The 21,783-nt window shown below is 44.7% G+C and overlaps 1 protein-coding gene across 3 annotated transcripts in view; it reads left to right on the top strand.

Moving 5' to 3' along the window:
• Positions 1-21,783, top strand: part of slc40a1 (solute carrier family 40 member 1) — a 72,311-nt gene that overhangs the window by 38,583 nt on the left and 11,945 nt on the right. For all 3 annotated transcript variants that reach the window (XR_011592680.1, XM_070875845.1, XM_070875846.1), the window contains 2 exons: positions 13,503-13,748; positions 17,208-17,876. Coding sequence is in view for 2 of the 3 variants with exons in the window: in XM_070875845.1 (XP_070731946.1) it covers positions 13,503-13,748; positions 17,208-17,876 (915 nt within the window). In the remaining variant the exon portion in view is untranslated. The remainder of the gene's footprint in view (positions 1-13,502; positions 13,749-17,207; positions 17,877-21,783) is intronic.

Here is a 21,783-nt window from a genome sequence, read left to right as displayed (position 1 = left end):
ACATTCTTCCCGCATCTAACCTGTCCAGTCCCATCAGAATCTTGTAAGTTTCTATGAGATCCTTCTCTCATCCTTCTAAACTCTAGTGTATAAAGGTCCAGTTGATTCAGTCTCTCCTCATATGTCAGTCTTGCCATCCTGGGAATCAGTCTGGTGAACCTTCTCTGCACTCCCTCAATATCAAGAACATCCTTCCTCAGATTAGGAGACCAAAACTGAACACAATATTCCAGGTGAGGCCTCACCAAGGCCCTGTACAACTGCAGCAAGACCTCCCTGCTCCTATACTCAAATCCCCTAGCTATGAAGGCCAACATACCATTTGCATTCTTCACCGCCTGCTATACCTGCATGCCAATTTTCAATGACTGATGAACCATGACACCTAGGTCTTGTTGCACCTCCCCCTTTCCTAATCTGCCACCATTCAGATAATATTCTGCCTTCGTGTTTTTGCCCCCAAAGTAGATAACCTCACATTTATCCACATTATACTGCATCTGCCATGCATTTGCCCACTCACCTAACCTGTCCAAGTCATCCTGCAGCCTTTTAGGGTCCTCCTCACAACTCACACCGCCACCCAGCTTAGTGTCATCTGCAAACTTGGAGATATTACACTCAATTCCTTCATCTAAATCATTAATGTATATTGTAAAAAGCCCTGCGGTACTCCACTTGTCACTGCCTGCCATTCTGAAAAAGACCCGTTTATCCCGACTCTCTGCTTCCTGTCTGCCAACCAGTTTTCTATCCACGTCAATGCATTACCCCCAATACCATGCGCTTTGATTTTGCACACTAATCTCTTTGATGGGACCTTGTCAAAAGCCTTTTGAACGTCCAAATACACCACATCCACTGGTTCTCCCTTGTCCACTCTACTAGTTACATCCTCAAAAAATTCCAGAAGATTTGTCAAGCATGATTTCCCTTTCATAAATCCATGCTGATTTGGACCGATCCTGTCACTGCTTTCCAAATGCGTTGCTATCATATCCTTAATAATTGATTCCAGCATTTTCCCCACCACCGATGAGAGGCTAAGCGGTCTATAATTCCCTGTTATCTCTCTCCCTCCTTTTGTTAAAAGTAAGGTTACATTAGCTACCCTCCAGTCCATAGGTACTGATCCAGAGTCCATGGAATTTTGGAAATTGACCACCAATGCATCTACTATTTCTAGGGCCACTTCCTTAAGTACTCTGGGATGCAGACTATCAGGCCCTGGTGATTTATCGGCCTTCTGTCTCATCAGTTTCCCTAACACCATTTCCTGGCTAATGAGGATTTCCCTCAGTTTCTCCTTCTCGCTAGACCCTCGGTCCCCTAGTATTTTTGGGAGGTTATTCGTGTCTTCCTTTGTGAAGACAGAACCAAAGTATTTGTTCAATTGGTCTGCCATTTCCTTGTTCCCCCATTATGAATTCACCTGATTCTGACTGCAAGCGACCTACATTAGTCTTCACTAATCTTTTTCTCTTCACATATCTATAGAAGCTTTTGCAGTCAGTTTTTATGTTCCCTGCAAGCTTCCTCTCCTACTCTATTTTCCCCCTCCTAATTAAATCCTTTGTCCTCCTCTGCTGAATTCTAAATTTCTCCCAGTCCTCAGGTTTGCTGCTTTTTTTAGCCAATTTATATGCCTCTTCCTTGGATTTAACACTATCCCTAATTTCCCTTGTTAGCCACATTGAGCCACCTTTCCTGTTTTATTTTTTAAGCCAGACAGGGACGTATAATAGTTGTAATTCATCCATGTGATCTTAAAATATCTGCCATTGCCTATCCACCGTCAACCCTTTAAGTATCATTCTCCAGTCTATCCTAGCCAATTCACGTCTGATACCATCGAAGTTTCCTTTCTTTAAGTTCAGGACCCTAATCTCTGAATTAACTGTGTCGCTCTCCATCTTAATGAAGAATTCTACCATATTATGGTCACTCTTTCCCAAGGGGCCACACACGACCAGATTGCTAATTAATCCTCTCTCGTTACACAAGACCCAGTCTAGGATGGCCTGCTATCTAGTTGGTTCCTCGACATATTGGTCTAGAAAGCCATCCCGTATACACTCCAGGAAATCCTCCTCCACAGTATTGCTACCAGTTTGGTTAGCCCAATCAATATGTAGGTTAAAGTCACCCATGATAACTGCTGTACCCTTATTGCACGTGTCCCTAATTTCCTGTTTGATGCCATCCCCAAAAGCTATGTGGCCTTTTCCTGTAACCAGATTAAAATATTCAGAAAGAGCATTGGCAATGTCGCTAAAGTGTCCGGACTACATGCCACATTGTGTGAGCCCAAGGGTATACACATTAAACGGTAGGCTACTTAGAAGTGCAGATGAACAAAGGGACCTTGGAGTGCTTGTCCACAGATCCCTGAAAGTAACAGGCCAAAGGTGGTTAAGAAGGCATACGGAATGCTTGCCTTTATTGGCTGAAGCATAGAATACCAGAGCAGGGAGGTTATGCTTAAATTGTATTATACACTGGTTAGGCCACAGTTGGAATACTGCTTGCAGTTCTGGTCGCCGTATTATAGGAAGGATGCGATTGCACTGGAGAGAGTGCAGAGGAGATTTACGAGGATGCTGCCTGGAATGGAGAATCTTAGCTATGAGAGCAGATTGGATATGCTGGGTTTGTTCTCCTTAGAACAAAGGAGGTTGAGAGGAGATTTTAATGAGGTGTATAAAATTTTGAGGAGCCTGGATATAATGGATAGCAACGGCCTATTTCCCTTGATGGAAGGGTCAGTTACGAGGGGGCATAGGTTTAAGGTAGTTGGTGGAAGGTTTAGAATGGATTTGACGGGAGGTTTCTTCATGCAGAGGATTGTGGAAGTCTGTAACTCACTGTCTGGAAGGGTGGTAGAGGCAGAAATCGTCACCACATTTAAAAGGTGCTTGGATGGGCACTTGAAGAGCCATAACCTCCAGGATTACAGACCTAGAGCTGGTAAGTGGGATTAGACTGGATATCTGTTAAATTCAGAATAACTCTACAAGACTGTGTTGTAAGCTCAAACCATTGTGACCTTGGTCTCTTTAATGTAACTCCAAAGTCAGGAAGCAGCATGGTGGATTGCCTTTTATACCTGCTTGCCCAGGGTGCACAGGTGACCCTTAGGTCTCCCACAGGTGTGCCTCCTGGTGGCAAGTCTTACTCATTGGTGAGGTTTGCATACATAGCAATAACCTCTTATTGGCTGGCACAGATATGATGGTAAGAACTTCAGGGAATCTAATATGGCCAGAGTGATCTCCTGGACTAGTTTCAAACGCCTGGATGGATCGGAGAGGAAATTTCCCAGATTTTTTTTTCCCCAATTGGCCTGGGTTTTTACCTGTTTTTTTTTGTTTCTCCCAGGAGATCGCATGGCTCCAGGCGGGGTGGAGTGTAAAATGTTGCAATACATGGGGTATCGCAGTTGAGTGGGGAGGACTGGTTGGGCCGGATGCTCTTTACCTGTCTGCCATTGTTCATTGTTCATAGGTTTATATGCAGTCTTCAGAGCTACTGACCGAGGGCCGAGTGGCTCTTCGTCGGCCGGCGCGGACACAATGGGTCGAAATGGCCTCCTTCTGCGCTGTAAATAAATTTCTATGTTTCTATGAACATGCAGCTTCCAAGTAGCTTCTGCTGACATTGTGCTTGGTGGTCTCAGCTTTCAAGATTTATGTTCAACATCACTAAAAATATATTCACAGTTTTCCCTGCAGCAATGTGGGAATGCTCGTGCAAATGTGAAAGAATGAAAAGTTGCCTGAGTCCTTTGTATACTACCTTAGTGAAGCTGCACCAAGTCGATAACAAACCCGTTGTGCCATGCATCCGACAGTCATATACTTAGCCTGGGCAAATCAGCGTATTCTTACTTTGGTAATCTTCCTGAGTGCAGAATTTCTTTTCATGGTCTCCCATGGCCTGTGAATTTGAAAAATTACAATAACTTACTTGGCTACATCTACCCAGGCATTTTGGATATTGCCTGTGATAGGAGGATGCCTCTCTACTCTGATGAGTGCAATCTCCTGGAGCGACATCTTCAGGGCAGTATCCTCAAATGGAAAACTCTTTTTGTCTCTGTCCACATTTTGCCGCAACCTGAAAACTTAGAGTTCCTGAGTGCAGCTTGAAGAGCTGCCAAAATATTAAACAAAGAAACAAGCATATTAATGCATTTATTACAAATAATGCAGAATGCAATTTCAATCTCCAACATGCTTATGGATAGAACGTTACCCTTTTGGTATTTATTTGTCGTATTAATTATCATCTGTTTTGTGGAAGTTCATAGTCTAAGCAGTGTTACACCATGCTGTCTAATCTTTAGTGTCATCTCATATGATCAATAAAAGCTTAGAATATGCCCAGTGAAATTGTTGTGCTGGTATGTGGATCCCAGTGAGCACTTTACACCACTCGCACTGACATTTTTTGAACACGAACAGTGAAATTGACTGTCAACTCACAGAAATGCATAGACCGGGAAATTGAAGGTATTGTGCTGGCCAGTAAGGCCAGTTTGTAAGAAAAAATGGTGACCAACTTGCGGAACGCAGCGGCCACCATTTTGGGCAGATTAGCAGCGCTGCCATTACCTGCGCTCACTTCACATTTTTAAATGATCCAGATCATGGCGTCAATTGGCGTGCAACACTGAACTGATGCATGATCTGGGGTTTTGGATGTCGCTGCTCTTACTAACGCCCTCTCCAAACCACACAGCAGAATGTACCTGCAGCAATATAATGGAACCACTGCCACGCTTCTTAAGGGACACACATAACTTTCTGGTAAGCTTAGATTTTTGCTTTTGGACTGGTTTCTTTTCATTTTATTGGAGTAGCGGCTTGATGCAATACATTTAAAAAAAGTTGTCAAAGTATGCAGGGAATGCCGCTGGATGCTTGCAAGGCTTTGGCTCTTAAAGAAAGGCCTCTGAGAATACCACTTGTTCCAGGTCCTGGGCACTCTAGTTTCAGTCCCCCTTGGACGCCAGCATGACAGGGAGATGCAGCAGAGTCAACAAAGGGGAGAAGCTACTCACAGAGGGAGGAGAGGAAGAGGAAAATGCAGAAGAGGAGGAAGTGGAAGGAAGGATGCAACCCTGACAGCTCTTTTCTGTGTGGGATATCCGATATTGAATCATCCGCCTGTGGTACCAGTGAATACAATTCCAATTCCCCTTTCAACATTTGTCCCACACCTTACCTTCCCTCTGTTACTGACCACCACAGCATCCTCTTGGCCACAATGCTGAAATAAAATCTACCACAAAGCAAATTTTCCAATCCAATTTTATCCATATATGCATCCAATATTACATCAAAAAATCAAATAATCACCCTTGTGCATTCTCTTAGTGATTGTCTTGTGTATGCCTTTGCCTATCTTAGTGCTAATACACAGTGCTCCCCAGTGGCTGCAGCATGGCTGCTGGAAGGCTGCTGACTTTCATTGGGGGCCACTACAAATGGTCTTGCAGGACGACCTTGGGGAACTGGTGACTGGGAATGTGAAATCGAGTGATGGTGTTTCTCCTTTTTCTCTCTCTTCTCCCTCTTCTTGGACAATGACTGGCTGGATTTCTTGGATGTTTGAAATGAGGAAGGCACAAGGGTAGGGTTGTGCTAAGGGGAGGGCGAGAAAGCACAAGGTGCATGCTTACACCATGTGCAGATTGTACATCAGAAGAGATTGTGGGATGAGGGGAAGGAGGATAAGGGATGAGGATACCGGCATCCTGTATTCTTTCAGACCCACCGCTGGCTAAGGGCTCAGCCATGCCCCTGCCAAGAATGGCCAGCACCATCTCCTCTAAGGGGGTGAGGTGAAGCTAGGAATGGGAGATGTGCCTTGTGTTTGGTAGAGATTGTTGGTCAGTGAGTGATGGGGGTTCATGCATTGAGCACTGTGTGAGGCTAGTGGCGCAGTTGGTAGGAGATAGCTTGACCACACATCTGAGGTAATGAAACTTCTTTGGGCACTGGAGCTAGGTCCTAGGGGCAACACTGCTGGCAGTGATGGCCTCGTGATCTGGTCCCACATCTTTCTTTCTGGGGGGCCTTCTAGCCTACTGTGGGTACAGGACCTCTCTTCTCGGGTTAACCCCCTTGAGTTCTGTGTGTGAGACCCTGGGTGCCCTTTCCCTGGCCTGTTGAGCCATTTGTATTAGTACTGAAGCATTTTTGATCAATAGAAGGCATCTCACCTTTAAGAAATGCAGACTGCCGAGTGCTAAAGCATTTTGTACATTTTATTGTTGTTTTATAAATTTTGATTGAAATGTTTAATGTTTGCTGTTGTCTCGCATTTTAATTCGGGGGTTTTGGAAGGGATGGGCAAATTGATGTGCTGATGGGGACATCCAGAGGAATCAGGAAGTGGGACGAAAATCAGTGGAAACAAGCTTTGATGAGGCGGTCGCTGACCTCCCTTGCAGGATCGCGCTGGAGTTGCTGCCTCCTCTATCACGGGTATTGCTGCTGCTGCACCTCCTCGTCCTCCTGCTGTTGCTCCTCCTCCTGCTCCTCCTCCTGGTCCTCCTCCTCCTCCTGAGGTGGTGCAGCTATGCCTGGTAGCAATGGCTGTGCCCTCATGATGGCCAGGTTGTGCAACATGCAGATGACGACGACGAATAGGGACACCCGCTCTGACGAGTACTGCAGGACACCTCCCGAGCGGTCAATGCAGCGGAACCATTGTTTGAGCACTCTGATGGTCTGCTCAATGATGCTGCTGGTGGTGGCATGGGTCTCATTGTATGAGAGCTAGGCAAGAATGCTGGGGTTGCGGTAGGGAGACATGACCCAGGTGGAGAGCGGATAGAAACATAGAAACATAGAAAATAGGTGCAGGAGTAAGCCATTCGAGCCTGCACCACCATTCAATATGATCATGGCTGATCATTTTTTCAACTTTAATACCCCATTCCTGCTTTCTCTCCATACCCCTTGATCCCTTTAGCCATAAGGGCCACATCTAACTCCCTTTGAATATATCTAATGAACTGGCCTCAACAACTTTCTGTGGTAGAGAATTCCACAGGTTCACAATTCTCTGAGTGAAGAAGTTTCTCCTCATCTCGGTCCTAAATGGCTTACCTCTTACCCTTAGACCGTGACCCCTGGTTCTGGACTTCCCCAACTTCGGGAACATTCTTCCTGCATCTAACCTGTCCAATGCCGTCAGAATTTTATATGTTTCGATGAGATCCCCTCTCATTCTTCTAAATTCCATTGAATATAAACCTAGTCGATCCAGTCTTTCTTCATATGTCTGTCCTGCCACCCCAGGAATCAGTCCGGTGAATCTTCGCTGCACTCCCTCAATAGCAAGAATGTGCTTCCTCAGATTAGGAGACTAAAACTGTACACAATATTCAAGGTGTGGCCTCACCAAGACCCTAGAGAACTGTAGTAAGACCTCCCTGCTTCTATACTCAAATCTTCTCGCTATGAAAGCCAACATGCCATTTGCCTTCTTCATCGCCTGCTGTACCTTCTTACCAACTTTCAATGACTGATGTACCATGACACCCAGGTCTCGTTGCACCTCCCCTTTTCCTAATCTGTCACCATTCAGATAATATTCTGCATTCCTGTTTTTGCCACCAAAGTGGATAACCTCACATTTATCTACATTATACTGCATCTGCCATGCATTTGCCCACTCACCTAACCTCTCCAAGGCATCCTGCAGCCTCTTGGCATCCTCCTCACAGCTCACACTGCCACCCAGCTTAGTGTCATCTGCAAACTTGGAGATATTACACTCAATTCCTTCGTCTAAATCGTTAATGTATATTGTAAATAGCTAGGGTTCCAGCACTGAACCTTGCGGTACCCCACTAGTCACTGCCTGCCATTCTGAAAAGGATCCGTTTATTCCTACTCTTTGCTTCCTGTCTGCCAACCAGTTCTCTATTCATGTCAATACTTTACCCCAATACCATGTGCTTTAATTTTGCACACTAATCTCTTGTGTGGGACCTTGTGAAAAGCCTTTTGAAAGTCCAAATACACCACATCCACTGGTTCTCCCTTGTCCACTCTGCTAGTTACATCCTCAAAAAATTCCAGAAGATTCGTCAAGCATGATTTTCCTTTCATAAATCCATGCTGACTTGGTCCAATCCTGTCACTGCTGTCCAAATGCACTGCTGTTTCATCCTTAATGATTGATTCTAACATTTTCCCCACTACTGATGTCAGGCTAACCGGTCTATAATTAGCGTTTTCTCTCTCCCTCCTTTTTTTAAAAAGTGGTGTTACATTAGCTACCCTCCAGTACATAGGAACTGATCCAGAGTCAATAGACTGTTGGAAAATGATCATCAATGCATCCATTATTTCTAGGGCCACTTCCTTAAGTACTCTGGGATGCAGACTATCAGGCCCCGGGGATTTATTGGCCTTCAATCCCATCATTTTCTCTAACACAATTACACAATTTCCCACCTGATAAGGATATCCTTCAGTTCCTCCTTCTCACTAGACCTACTGTCCCCTAGTACATTCGATAGGTTATTTGTGTCTTCCTTCGTGAAGACAGAACCAAAGTATTTGTTCAATTGGTGTGCCATTTTTTTGTTCCCCATTATAAATTCCCCTGATTCTGACTGCAAGGGACTTACATTTTCACTAATCTTTATCTCTTCACATATTTATAGAAGCTTTTGCAGTCAGTTTTTATGTTCCCTGCAAACTTACACTCATATTCTATTTTCCCCCTCTTAATTAAACCCTTTGTCCTCCTCTGCTGAATTCTAAATTTCTCCCAGTCCTAGCCAATTTATATGCCTCTTCCTTGGATTTAACACTATCCCTAATTTTCCTTGTTGGCCACGGTTGAGCCACCTTCCCCGTTTTATTTTTACGCCAGACGGGGATGTACAATTGTTGAAGTTTATCCATGTGATCTTTAAATGTCTGCCATCACCTATCCACCATCAACCCTTTAAGTATCATTCACCAGTCTATCCTAGCCAATTCACGTCTCATACAATTGAAGTTACCTTTCCTTAAGTTCAGGACCCTAGTCTCTGAATTAACTGTGTCACTCTCCATCTTAATGAAGAATTCTATTATATTGTGGTCACTCTTCCCCAAGGCACCTCACACAACACGATTGCTAATTAATCCTTTCTCGTTAGGATGGCCAGCTCTCTATTTGGTTCCTCGACATATTGGTCTCGAAAACCATCCTTTATACACTCCAGGAAATCCTCTCCACCATATTGCTACCAGTTTGGTTAACCCAATCAATATGTAGATTAAAGTCACTCTTGATAACTACTGTTCCTTTATTGCATGCATCCCTAATTTCCGGTTTGATGCCATCATCAACCTCACTACTACTGTTTGGTGGCCTGTACACAGCTCCCACTAGCGTTTTCTGTCCTTTGGTGTTCCGCAGCTCTATCCATACAGATTCCACATCATCCAAGCTAAAGTCCTTCCTTACTATTGCGTTAATCTCCTCTTTAACCAGCAACGCTACCCCACCTCCTTTTCCTTTCTGTCTATCTTTCCTGAATATTGAATATCCCTGAATGTTGAGTTCCCAGTCTTGGTCACCCTGGAGCCATGTCTCTGTAATCTCAATTACATCATATCCGTTCGCAGCTATCTGCGCAGTTAATTCATCCACGTTATTACGAATGCTCCTCGCATTGAGACACAGATCCTTCTGGCTTGTTTTTTTAACACTCTTTGTCCTTTTAGAATTATGTTGTAATGAGGCCCTTTTTGATTTTTGCCTTTGATTTCTCTGCCCTCCACTTTTCCTTTTCTCCTTTCTACCTTTTGCTCTGCCCCCATTTTACTTCCCTCTGTCTCTCTGCATAGATTCCCAGCCCCCTGCCATATTAGTTTAAACCCTCCCCAACAGCACTAGCCAAAACTCCCTCTAGGACATTGGTTCCGATCCTGCCCAGGTGCAGACTGTCTGGTTTGTGCTGGTCCCACCTCCCCCAGAACCGGTTCCAATGTCCCAGGAATTTGAATCCCTCCCTCTTGCACCTTTTCTCAAGCCATGTATTCATCTTAACTATCCTGCTATTTCTACTCTGACTAGCACGTGGCACTGGTAGCATTCCTGAGATAACTACCTTTGAGGTCCTACTTTTTAATTTAATTCCTAGCTCCTTAAATTCAGCTTGTTGGACCTCATCCTGTTTATTACCTATATCGTTGGTACATATCTGCACCACGACAACTGGCTGTTCACCCTTCCCCTCCAGAATGTCCTGCAGCCGCTCCGAGACAGCCTTGACCCTTGCATCAGGGAGGCAACATATCTGGAGTCTCGAATGCGCTGGCAGAAACGCCTATCTATTCCCCTTACAATAGAATCCCCTACCACTATAGCTCTCCCACTCTTTTTCCTGCCCTCCTGTGCAGACACCCACGGTGCCATGAACTTGGCTGCTGCTGTCTTCCCCTGATGAGTCACCTCCCCCAACAGTACCGAAAACGGTGTATCTGTTTTGGAGGGAGATGACCTCAGGGGACCCCTGCACTACCTTCCTTCCACTGCTCTTCCTGCTGATCACCCATTCCCTACCTGCCTGTGTAACCTTTACCTATGGTGTGACCAACTTACTAAACGTGCTATTTACGACATCTTCAGTATCACGGATACTCTAGAGTGAGTCCATGCGCAGCTCCAGTGCTGCAATGTGGTCTGTCAGGAGCTGCAGCGGGACACAATTCCTGCACACATAGTAGTCAGGGACACTGGAAGCATCCCTGACTTCCCACATAGCACAGGAGGAGCATGACATGGGTCTGGGCTCACCTGCCATGACTTAACCCTTAAATTAACTTAATTTGGCAACAATGCCAAAGGTTACCTACTGATAAGAAAAGCAAAAGAAAATGAAAAAGATGAAATACTCACCAATCCACCAGCCAATCACTTACCCGCTTGGCTGTGATGTCACACTTTGATTTCTTATTACTTCTTTGTTTACTCTTGTCCCTGCACAAGCTAGCTGCTCTGACTGCCCGAACTCTTGGCATTTTATAGGCCTTGATCCTCGACTTCCCACTGCTCACAACTGCTGCTCTGACTGCCCGAGCTCCTGGCCTTTTATGGGCCTTGATCCTCGACCTCCTGCTGCTCCCGACTTCTGCTCTGACTGCCCGAACTCCTGGCCTTTTATAGACCTCAATCCTCGACTTCCCGCTGCTCCCGACAGCTGCTCCGATAGCCCTGGTCTCCGAGCAGCCATCCGCGAGCTTGATGTGGTGGCTGGCAAATAGCTGGCGCAGGATGAAGGCATTGTGGCTGCTGCCAGGATAGTGAGCATTGACAATGAGGATTCTGCGTGTGTGCTCACCAACTGCACAGTGAGTGGTAGCCTTTGCTGTTAGGGAAGATCTCAGGATTGTGATGTGGTGCCTGCAAAGCGACATGGGTGCAGTCAATGGCACCTTGCACCATGGGGAAGCCCGCTATGTTGACAAATCCACATGCACACTCGTGCTACTTCTCTCTGGTCATGGGGAAGAAAATGTTGTCCCTCCTCCTTCTGCAGAGAGCATCTGTGACCTTGTGGATGGAGTAATGGACGGCAAACTGGGAAATGTTGGAAATGTCTCCTGTTGCACCCTGAAAGGATCCATTGGTGTAGAAATTGAGTGCGATGGTGACCTTGGCTGCCACTGAGAGAGCCGTCCTCACCCTGGTTTGAGGGCAGGTTGCAGGAGCTCTGTGACCACGTCCTTGTTGAAACGCAGTCTTCAAGCACACTGTTCTTCAGTGGAATTGATGTATGAGAACTGCTGCCGGAATACCCTGGGAGGGTAAGCTCTTCTGTTGCCAGACCTGTTGCACCTTCTCCCTCTGGCCACATCTTGCTCTCCTTGTACCTGTCTTTGTCCCTCTTTCTTTGTGCCTTTCTCCTTGTCTTGTTCCCTCTCACTCTTTGTCTTTCTCCTTGTCTTGCTGCCTTTGTCTCTGCCTTTGTCTCTGCCTTTGTCTCTGCCTTTGTCTCTGCCTTTGTCTCTGCCTTTGTCTCTGCCTTTGTCTCTGCCTTTGTCTCCGTCTTTGTCTCCGCCTAAGTAGCCTCTGGCGATGACATCGGAGCAGGAGATCGAGTGCCAACACAGTCCCTATGAAACGAGAAAAATATTGGTGAGTCAAATCTGCCCTGAATGAAACAAAGCAATGCTTAAGAACCAGAACAGTCTTTGAGATCAAAACCTCTGCAATCTTTGCAAAAGGCACTCTGCCTATCTGTCAGCAAGCTGGAAATAATAATGGCGAACAGAAAATTGTTTGACAAGGCAGCACCTTTAAATAGCACTTTTCCAGCTGACTCCCATCACAACCTGACAGCTGAAGTTGTCGTTGTAAGCACCAGGCGGTAACTGAGGGGGAGAGGCCGAATTTATATTGGGGGGAGGAGGGCGGTAATGAGGTAGTGTGCTCGGCGATGACATTATCATTGCTGAGCGCACCCAAGCAGGACACTACTGGCCGGAACGGGGTGCTATCTGGTAGTGCCTCTACAAAAACCAAGGCCAATTTCACTGGGGTCGATTGCCCGGGCGAAAACAGGTTTGTGCCCCATTAGCGCCCCCGGAGGCGCTAATGGGAAGCACACAAGAGGCCAATTTCGGCTCCTTCGTATCTTAAAATATGGGTCAAATTCTTTTTATAATAACAGATTAGGTGGTTGCTACTGAGGAATAAATACCTAGAGTAATAAAGTTCAGAATGTTATCACAAAAGGCTTGCTTATTAACGGCCTTTAAACAGATCTATAATTGCATAGTCATTTTTAAACAGTAAACCAACTCATTGGGCTGCTTCTCCATATTTATAAAGCTCAATCTAAAAAGCTTTTCATACTTATTAAATATTTATAGAAACTACAATAATGTTATTAAATCGTAATTGTGCAATTGTAACTGCCTGTAAAATAAAAATATAAAAGGAATTTACAATTCTTATTATTTATTCATGCGATGTGGGCGCTTCTGAAAAGGCCAGGATTATTTGCCATCCATAATTGCTCTTGAGAAGGTGGTAGTGCGCTACCTTCTTGAATACCACTGAGTGGCTTGCTCGGTCATTTCAGAGAGCAGTTAAGAGTCAACCAGATTGTTGAGGGTCCAGAGTCACATAGAGGCCAGACCAGGTAAAGACAGCAGATTTTCATCCCTAAAGGACAGTAGTGAATCAGATGGGTTTTTACGACAATCCGGTAGTTTCATGGTCACTATTATTGTTTAAATTCCAGATTTTATTTAATTATTTCAAATTTAAATTCTCTAGCTGCTATGGTGAAATGTGAACTACGTATCTCTTTATTAGTCCAGTCTTCCAGATTACTAGTCTAATAACAGAACCACAATGCTACCGTACCCCTGAGTATGATTAATAATATTATTTTGTTATTAATGAATGAATGACAAATGCACAAACCCACTGTATGTCCAGATAATATAAACACCAGTCTTTCTGTGTCCCTATAGATATGAATGCTACAGTTCGCAGAATTGATCAGATGACAAATATTTTGGCTCCGATGGCAGTTGGACAAATAATGACATTTGGCTCTCCTGTAATTGGCTGTGGTTTTATCTCTGGTTGGAATCTCTGCTCCATGTGTCTCGAATATTATCTGCTGTGGAAAATTTATCAAAGAACACCTGCACTGGCCATCAAAGCAGGTCAGAAGGTGGATGAACAGGAGATGAAACCACTGAACAAACAAAAAGGTACTCAATAACATGTCAATGACTAATGACCAGTTAGTGTGATAGACAACAGACAGCTCAGTTATAGCTGCATACAGGATATCCGTTAATGTGAGTTATTCTATTCCCCTAACATGATTGTGTTGGCTCTAATTTGTTCTAGTCTTTTTCCTGTAGTAAGTCATAACAAAGACTGTTATTCCAATCTAACTTAAGTCAATCACAATCTGTACCATGAACTGTATTTAAGGAGACTTAAACCTTGATTTAGAAGAGAAATATAAAATATTATCAGCATGTTCTCGGAAAGGTTAGGAACAATGGGCCCAAGCTTCGAGCCGCGCCTAGACGGCGCAGTGCCAACCTGGACACCCGTTTTTCGCGCCACAAAGTGCGCCTAAAAAAAACTTTCAGATTCTCCAGCTCCCTGGAGGTTGTTTGCAGCTCGGCGCAGCGCAGCAGGAGCTGTAGGGGGCGGAGCCAGGTCCCTGTGCTGAAAACAGTGCCGGGACCTCTGCACATGCGCGCTACAGTGGGCGCACATGTGCAGTAGCTCCAGACGCCCAAAACTGTGTGGGAGGGGCCCGAAGCACGCAGCCCCTAGCCCTGGCCAAATGGCCTCACTGGGGCTGCATGAATAAGGCTCCTCCCACGCCCAGCTCCTGCTTCCTCCCGACCCGACTCAACTCCCGCTTCCTCCCCCCCCCCCCCGCCTCCGGACCGGACCCGACACCCGCTTCCCCCCCACCCACCTGGACCGGACCCGACCCCGACCCGACTCCCGCTTCCCCCCCCCCCCCGCCGCCCCCGGACCGGACCCGACACCGACCCGACTCCCGCTTCCCCCCCCACCCTGCCCCCGCCTCCGGACCGGACCCGACACCGACCCGACTCCCACTTCCCGCCACCCCCCCCCACACCGCCCCCGGACTGGACCTGACCTGACCTCCCTCCCCCCGACCTGACCTCCCTCTCCCCGACCTGACCTCCCTCTCCCTCCCTCCCTCCCCCCGACCTGAACCGAACCGACCTCCCTCCCACCACCACCCCGACCCGCGCTCCCCCCGACCCGACCCAACGCCACCTACCTGTAAATCTGGTGCTGGGGACAGACCCTGCCCGAAGTCTCGGGCCCAGCCCATTCAGCCTCACTCCCCCATTTCCTTTCCTCCCCCCCCATCTCCTTTCCTCCCCCCCCCCCCCACATCCTTTCCCCACCCCCATCTCTTTTTCCGCCCCTTCTCCTCCTCTCCCCTCCCCCCCTTCTCCTCCTCCCCCCCTCCCCCTTTTCTCCTCCCTCCCCCTTCTCCCCCTTCATCCCCATCCCTCCCCCTCTCTCCCTCTACCCCCCTCCTCCCCCTCCCCTCACTGTCAGAAACACAGACACTGACAGACAGAGAATGAGAGACACACACAGACAGAGAGATAGAGACAGTGACAGAGACACACTGTTGAAGGGCTCCCGGTGCTGCAGTCGGTAAGTAGAAAATGTTTTAATTATTGATTTAAAAAATATATATTTCTTATTAATTTTTTTGGATTGATTTATTGGTTGATTTATTGATGTTTTTTCATTTATTATTGATGATGGCTCTTTATTTGTAAAACTGAAGTGTTTAATGTTTGTAAACTTCCCTTTAAACACCCCCCCCCCCCATTCCCTACGCCTGATTTGTAACCTACGCCTGATTTTCTAAAGTGTAGACAAGGTTTTTTCGAGCGTACAAAACTCTTCACTTACTCCATTCTAAGTTAGTTTGGAGTAAGTTTTCACTGACGAAACTTTGAAAACAGGCGTAAGTGGCCGGACACGCTCCCTTTTGAAAAAAAAATTCAGTTCCAAAGTGAAACTGTTCCAACTGACTAGAACTGGAGCAAACTAAATGGCGAGAATTCCGATTTCTAAGATACTCCGTTCTACACCAGTTGCTCCTAAAAATCAGGAGCAAATCATGGCGAAACTTGGGGCCAATAATATGACAAACAGCCCATTGGTGCATAAGGCATTGGTGCATCAGCGAGTTGCAGGGGTGGAGCCTGCCTGCTATTCCTGGGGTTTAAGTGGCAGATTTGATTATATTGTGGTGCACCTCCCCAAATGCAAGAAAAGCAAATAGTGTTTGCCTCATGGGCTGCAGAGGCCTTTTTTGTCTTTTCATTTGATTTGAGTTACTGTACTTGTATGTCTGACCATTTTATTAATCACATCTATCATAAGAAGATAGAATTATGCTGGTACTTAGAAGCATGAAATAATACACAACAAAATCCTGCAATATTTGAGCCATCACTTTTGTACTTAACAAATATTGTGTATTCCCAGTGTGCTGATACGACATCATAAGAGTAAAACCCCCTGTAAATTTTATAGCCAGTAAATTACTGCAAATTTTGTAGATGCTGAGTATTTAGTAAAACTGTCGCTTGAATTCATTCTCCCTCCTCGTTCCTCTGTGTACATTATTATTATATGTCATTCTTTAACATGAAGTAGATATTCATATATTTGCCAATGTTATCCTTAAAAAATCTAAAAAATAAATAGTTGATAGCAATAAGCATGAAAAGACATTGTTCTAATCTTTAAGTGGGCTTCTGAAATTCAGTTTGAATTTGAGTGAAGTGATAACATTCTCTGCACTGACTGTAAGGGTTCCACATGAAACTAATGTGAATGGACTCAACCCAGGTGTGGCAAAACTGCCATATTGTGGTACAATGTGACACTAAGTTGGTCATCAGGATGGCTGTTGTGTTAAGAGATTGGGATCAAGAGACCTTGTTGAGGCATAGCAGAGAGAGCTTTACATTAAATCTGTGCTGCATTTGACATGGGAGTGTCTGTTGCTATCACTGTGTACAAGACATGAAAAGGTATCCCATCCTCAATATTGACAGATGCAAAAGTTTACCAATAACTGACGGCCTAATTGCATAAAGTGTTAATTCCTATTGACATTAATATCACTCTACTAATTAATCCATGGATGTTTGTTATCTGTGCAATTCTCTATTCAATGGAGCTGTGATAAAACAAACACTGTAACTGAGTTATCAGAAGGACACGACTGCTGCCAATGAACTGGAAGCGGTTTGCACATGCGCGCTGCCGGTTCAGTGCTCAGTACACTTCTGCGCATCTTCTGGTTCGTTGGCAGCAGTCACTCTGTTATCAGGAACATTGTGAGTTATGCTGATGGTGTCAACACATCAGTATACGTTAAAAAAATGAATATACTTTTATTCATTTAATTGGGGAGAAAGATTCATTCAATTTTAAATTTGCAAATGTTCTAACTGAGGGGAACTGCTTTCATATAGGATAAGGAGCTTGTGTGACAGTAGTCCAGTAAACTGATTAAATGCAGGAAATTTAAACCTGTAAACTGCTGTGTGTTTTGAAAGGTTTGATCACTACTTCTACCTAGATTGATCTGAGACTGCCACTGGATATTGATTGAAGATGTTATGTGTTTTCAGATATTGAGTGTGGCCAAACAAACACAGATGAAAAACCAGCATCTGTCTATCCAGCCGAAGGTGCTCATCTGATGAATGTGAAGACACTGGAAAAAGAAAAAGAGCAACGTTGTGGTGCTAAAGTTCTTGAGCCGTTCTATACATTAAGGGATGGGTGGGTAGCTTATTACAACCAACCTGTATTCTGGGCTGGCATGGGCCTCGCATTCCTCTACATGACTGTCCTTGGTTTTGACTGTATTACAACTGGATATGCCTACACCCAAGGTTTGAGTGGAGCTTTTCTTAGCTTGCTTATGGGGGCCTCTGCTCTCGCTGGAATTCTGGGCACTATTGCCTTTACATGGATTCGCCGAAAATGTGGCCTGATCCATACTGGCGTCATCTCTGGTGTGGCTCAGTTTTCATGTCTGATTTTGTGTGTATTTTCCGTCTTCATGCCTGGAAGCCCTTTGGATTTATCCGTATCACCTTTTGAAGAGTTCAGCAGCAGATATATGGATGCAAGTACCTTGATTGAATCTGTTACACAAACTTCGGAACCTCAGCTATTCACTACAGTCGGATATACCAACTCAACTACTGAATACACAAGTGATGAGCAATTTCAACCAGAATCTTACATCTCAGTGAGTTTGCTCTTTGCTGGCATCATTGCTGCAAGAGTTGGTAAGTATGAAACTTCTTAGTCCCAAACTTGAACCTGAATTATTTATATCACTTTGCCTCTCCCTTTCAACCTTTTGCACTAGGAGAGTAAATCTAAACTATGGATCTGTGCCACATTTAGACAGCAGGAACTAACATGGATTAGATCAGTTTTTCTTTTCTTGTGAGACAAAATGTCTTGCTGCTATATGATGGCTTATTTAACACTGTTTGAGAACTGATAATTCAACCCCTTGAGACAATCATGTTCAATTCAGAAGCAAAAATTCAAACCTCATGGACAGAAGTCGGGGAATATCTGAGTTGCTAGGCTGCTTGATCTTGGCCTTGTGATATGTACAATACACTTGATTTGTGACATTATTTCAAGATAATCTAATAGAATAACAAGGAACAATGCAAGCAGATTCAGAAGGATTTAGATATTCTATCCGGCGGTGCCAGTAGGTGACAGATGCAATGTGGGTACATATAAAATATTTGGAAATAATTAATATGGGAGCAAAAGACCAAAAGAACAAGTATGTATTAAATAGAAAGTAGTACAAAATATTGATCACAAAAATCTTGAAATTGCTATGCAATAATTAGCATATTAACATTTAACATATGCAAATATGAAGTTCTATTTTAACATGAAGTGCTCGTCCTTTTAATTCAAGCAGGTTAAAGTCTTTGCGAAAATGGTGTACTAAAATGCTAATTTTGGAACCATGTAATTCGAAAGTGAAAAAGATCTAGAAATTATAGTGGATAACTCTGCAAAACTATCAGCATAGTGCTGAGCTGCAATTAAAAATGCAAATAAATAGAACTGCATTAACCGAACGACAAAGTATAAATCAAAATCATGTTGCTATATAAGGTACTGTATTGTATTGCTGTATATGGAGGTTTGTGTAATTCTAGTCATCTAATCATAGGAAGGTGATTATTGTTCTTGGAAGGGGTATATAGGTGAGCACAAAGGTAATTCCAGGTAACAGGAATTTAAATTATGAGAAAATATCAAGGTGGCTGCCATTGTTTCTTTTGGGGAAAAGACTGAGGTGATTTAATGAATTAAATTGACAAAATTGATCCAGCAAATTATTCCTGATGGTTAAGGGTTCAAATACCAAGGTACACTATTTAGAGTTAGGATGCTAGGTGTAAATAGGGGAAGTATGCAGAAGTTTTACTCCCAAGAAACAATAGTGTTCTGGAATAAATGATCAGGGAAGGACATTGAAATGGACAGTATAAATGAGTTCAAGAGACATTAGGTATATTCATGGAGAAATAAGGGAATGTAGGTTATGGTTGAGAAGGAAGATAGACAGGGTAATTGTAATATAGAGCTACCCCTAGTGGACTGCTGCTCCACCTAGTGGATTAATGTGGCAATGCAACTTCTGATGTATATAATAAAAGGATCATGTGACAAACATAGAAACATAGAAACATAGAAAATAGGTGCAGGACTAGGCCATTCGGCCCTTCGAGCCTGCACTGCCATTCAATAAGATCATGGCTGATCATTCCCTCAGTACCCCTTTCCTGCTTTCTCTCCATACTCCTTGATCCCCTTAGCCATAAGGGCCATATTTAACTCCCTCTTGAATATATCCAGTGAACTGGCATCAACAACTCTCTGCGGCAGGGAATTCCACAGGTTAACAACTCTCTGAGTGAAGAAGTTTCTCCTCATCTCAGTCCTAAATGGCCTACCCCTTATCCTAAGACTATGTCCCCTGGTTCTGGACTTCCCCAACATCGGGAGCATTCTTCCCGCATCTAACCTGTCCAGTCCCGTCAGAATCTTATACGTTTCTATGAGATCCCCTCTCATCCTTCTAAACTCCAGTGAATAAAGGCCCAGTTGATCCAGTCTCTCCTCATATGACAGTCCAGCCATCCCTGGAATCAGTCTGGTGAACCTTCGCTGCACTCACTCAATAGCAAAAACGTCCTTCCTCAGATTAGGAGACCAAAACTGAACACAATATTCCAGGTCACCTGCCAAGGTCACTTGCCAAGTTCCTGTCGAGCCATCTTGTATATGTGAGTGTTTGGCCCTCCTATATGGATCAGAGACATGGACTATGTACAGCAGGCATCTCAAAACACTGGAGAAGTACCACCAATACTGCCTCTGCAAGATCCTGCAAATCCATTGACAGTATAAGCACTCAGGCCAACATCCCAGCATTGAACATAAGAACATAAGAACATAAGAATTAGGAACAGGAGTAGGCCATCTAGCCCCTCGAGCCTGCTCCACCATTCAACAGGATCATGGCTGATCTGGCCGTGGACTCAGCTCCACTTACCCGCCCGCTCCCCATAACCCTTAATTCCCTTATTGGTTAAAAATCTATCTATCTGTGACTTGAATACATTCAATGAACTAGCCTCAACTGCTTCCTTGGGCAGAGAATTCCACAGATTCACAACCCTCTGGGAGAAGAAATTCCTTCTGAACTCAGTTTTAAATTGGCTCCCCCGTATTTTGAGGCTGTGCCCCCTAGTTCTAGTCTCCCCGACCAGTGGAAACAACCTCTCTGCCTCTATCTTGTCTATCCCTTTCATTATTTTAAATGTTTCTATAAGATAACCCCTCATCCGTCTGAACTCCAATGAGTAAAGACCCAGTCTACTCAATCTATCATCATAAGTTAACCCCCTCATCTCCGGAATCAGCTTAGTGAATCGTCTCTGTACCCCCTCCAAAGCCAGTATATCCTTCCTTAAGTAAGGCGACCAAAACTGCACGCAGTACTCCAGGTGCGGCCTCACCAATACCCTGTACAGTTGCAGCAGGACCTCCCTGCTTTTGTACTCCATCCCTCTCGCAATGAATAGCATTGACCACACTCAATCAGCTCCGTTGGATGGGCCACATTGTTCGCATGCCCAATATGAGACTCCCAAAACAAGCGCTCTACTTGGAGCTTCGACACGGCAAGCGTCCCAGATGGACAGAGGAAACGCTTCAAGAACACCCTCAAAGCCTCTTTGGAAAAAGTGCAACATCCCCACCAACACCTGGGAATCCCTGGCCCAAGATCGCTTAAAGTGGAGGAGAAGCATCCGGGATGGCGGCGAACACCTCGAGTCTCTTCGCCGGGAGCAAGCTGAAGCCAAGCGTAAACAGCAGAAGGAGTGCACGGCAACCCAAGCGCCCCACCCACCCATTCCTTCAACCACCATCTGCCCCACCTGTGCCAGAGACTGTAGGTCCTGCATTATACTCATCAGTCACCTGAGAATTCATTTTTAGTGTGGAAGCAAGTCATCCTTGACACCGAGGGACTGCCTAAGAAGAAGATGTCATAAAGAATATAACACATTGGTGATGTAGGATAGGATAATCGGATTCCCTAGCTGAAATTTCTGTTGGCGGATAATTCTGCCAAACAACAGAGAGACTTTGAGAGGTTCTTTGTTTTGCAGCACAGCTAAAAATCCAAGGTAAATTTTAATCACACTGTTAACATTGCCAGAGTCCAGATGGTCATGCCTATGGGAACAATAGGGCACTTGGGTGAGTTCCATCATGACTGAGAGACTTTTGGAGTATATGTGGAGTGTGAAATGTTTTTCACTGCAAATAGTATCGTCGAAGTCCACGATGATGAAAATTGTAACCGGGTGGTGTTAGAAAGAAAACGGGCTATTTTCCTGACTGAAGCAGGCTCCGAGGTGTATGAAACCCGTCAAGCCAAAAGACACGCCACTAACGGAGATTCAGGATTACAGTCCTGACCCTTGGAAATTGCTGAAATTTATCATTTCGGAACACTATCAATTAACTGATGAGAGCATCGTGAGTACATTGTAGCATTACACTGTCATTTCGAAACTTTTCAGGACTGAGCATTGTGTGACCACTTTGTTTGTGGGATGGAAAATGAAGCGATCAGAA

The sequence above is a fragment of the Pristiophorus japonicus genome, chromosome 3 (genome assembly GCF_044704955.1).
Source record: "Pristiophorus japonicus isolate sPriJap1 chromosome 3, sPriJap1.hap1, whole genome shotgun sequence".
NCBI lineage: Eukaryota > Metazoa > Chordata > Chondrichthyes > Pristiophoridae > Pristiophorus > Pristiophorus japonicus.
Note: the sequence above shows the minus strand (reverse complement) of the source record. Positions and strands in the feature narration are given on the sequence as shown.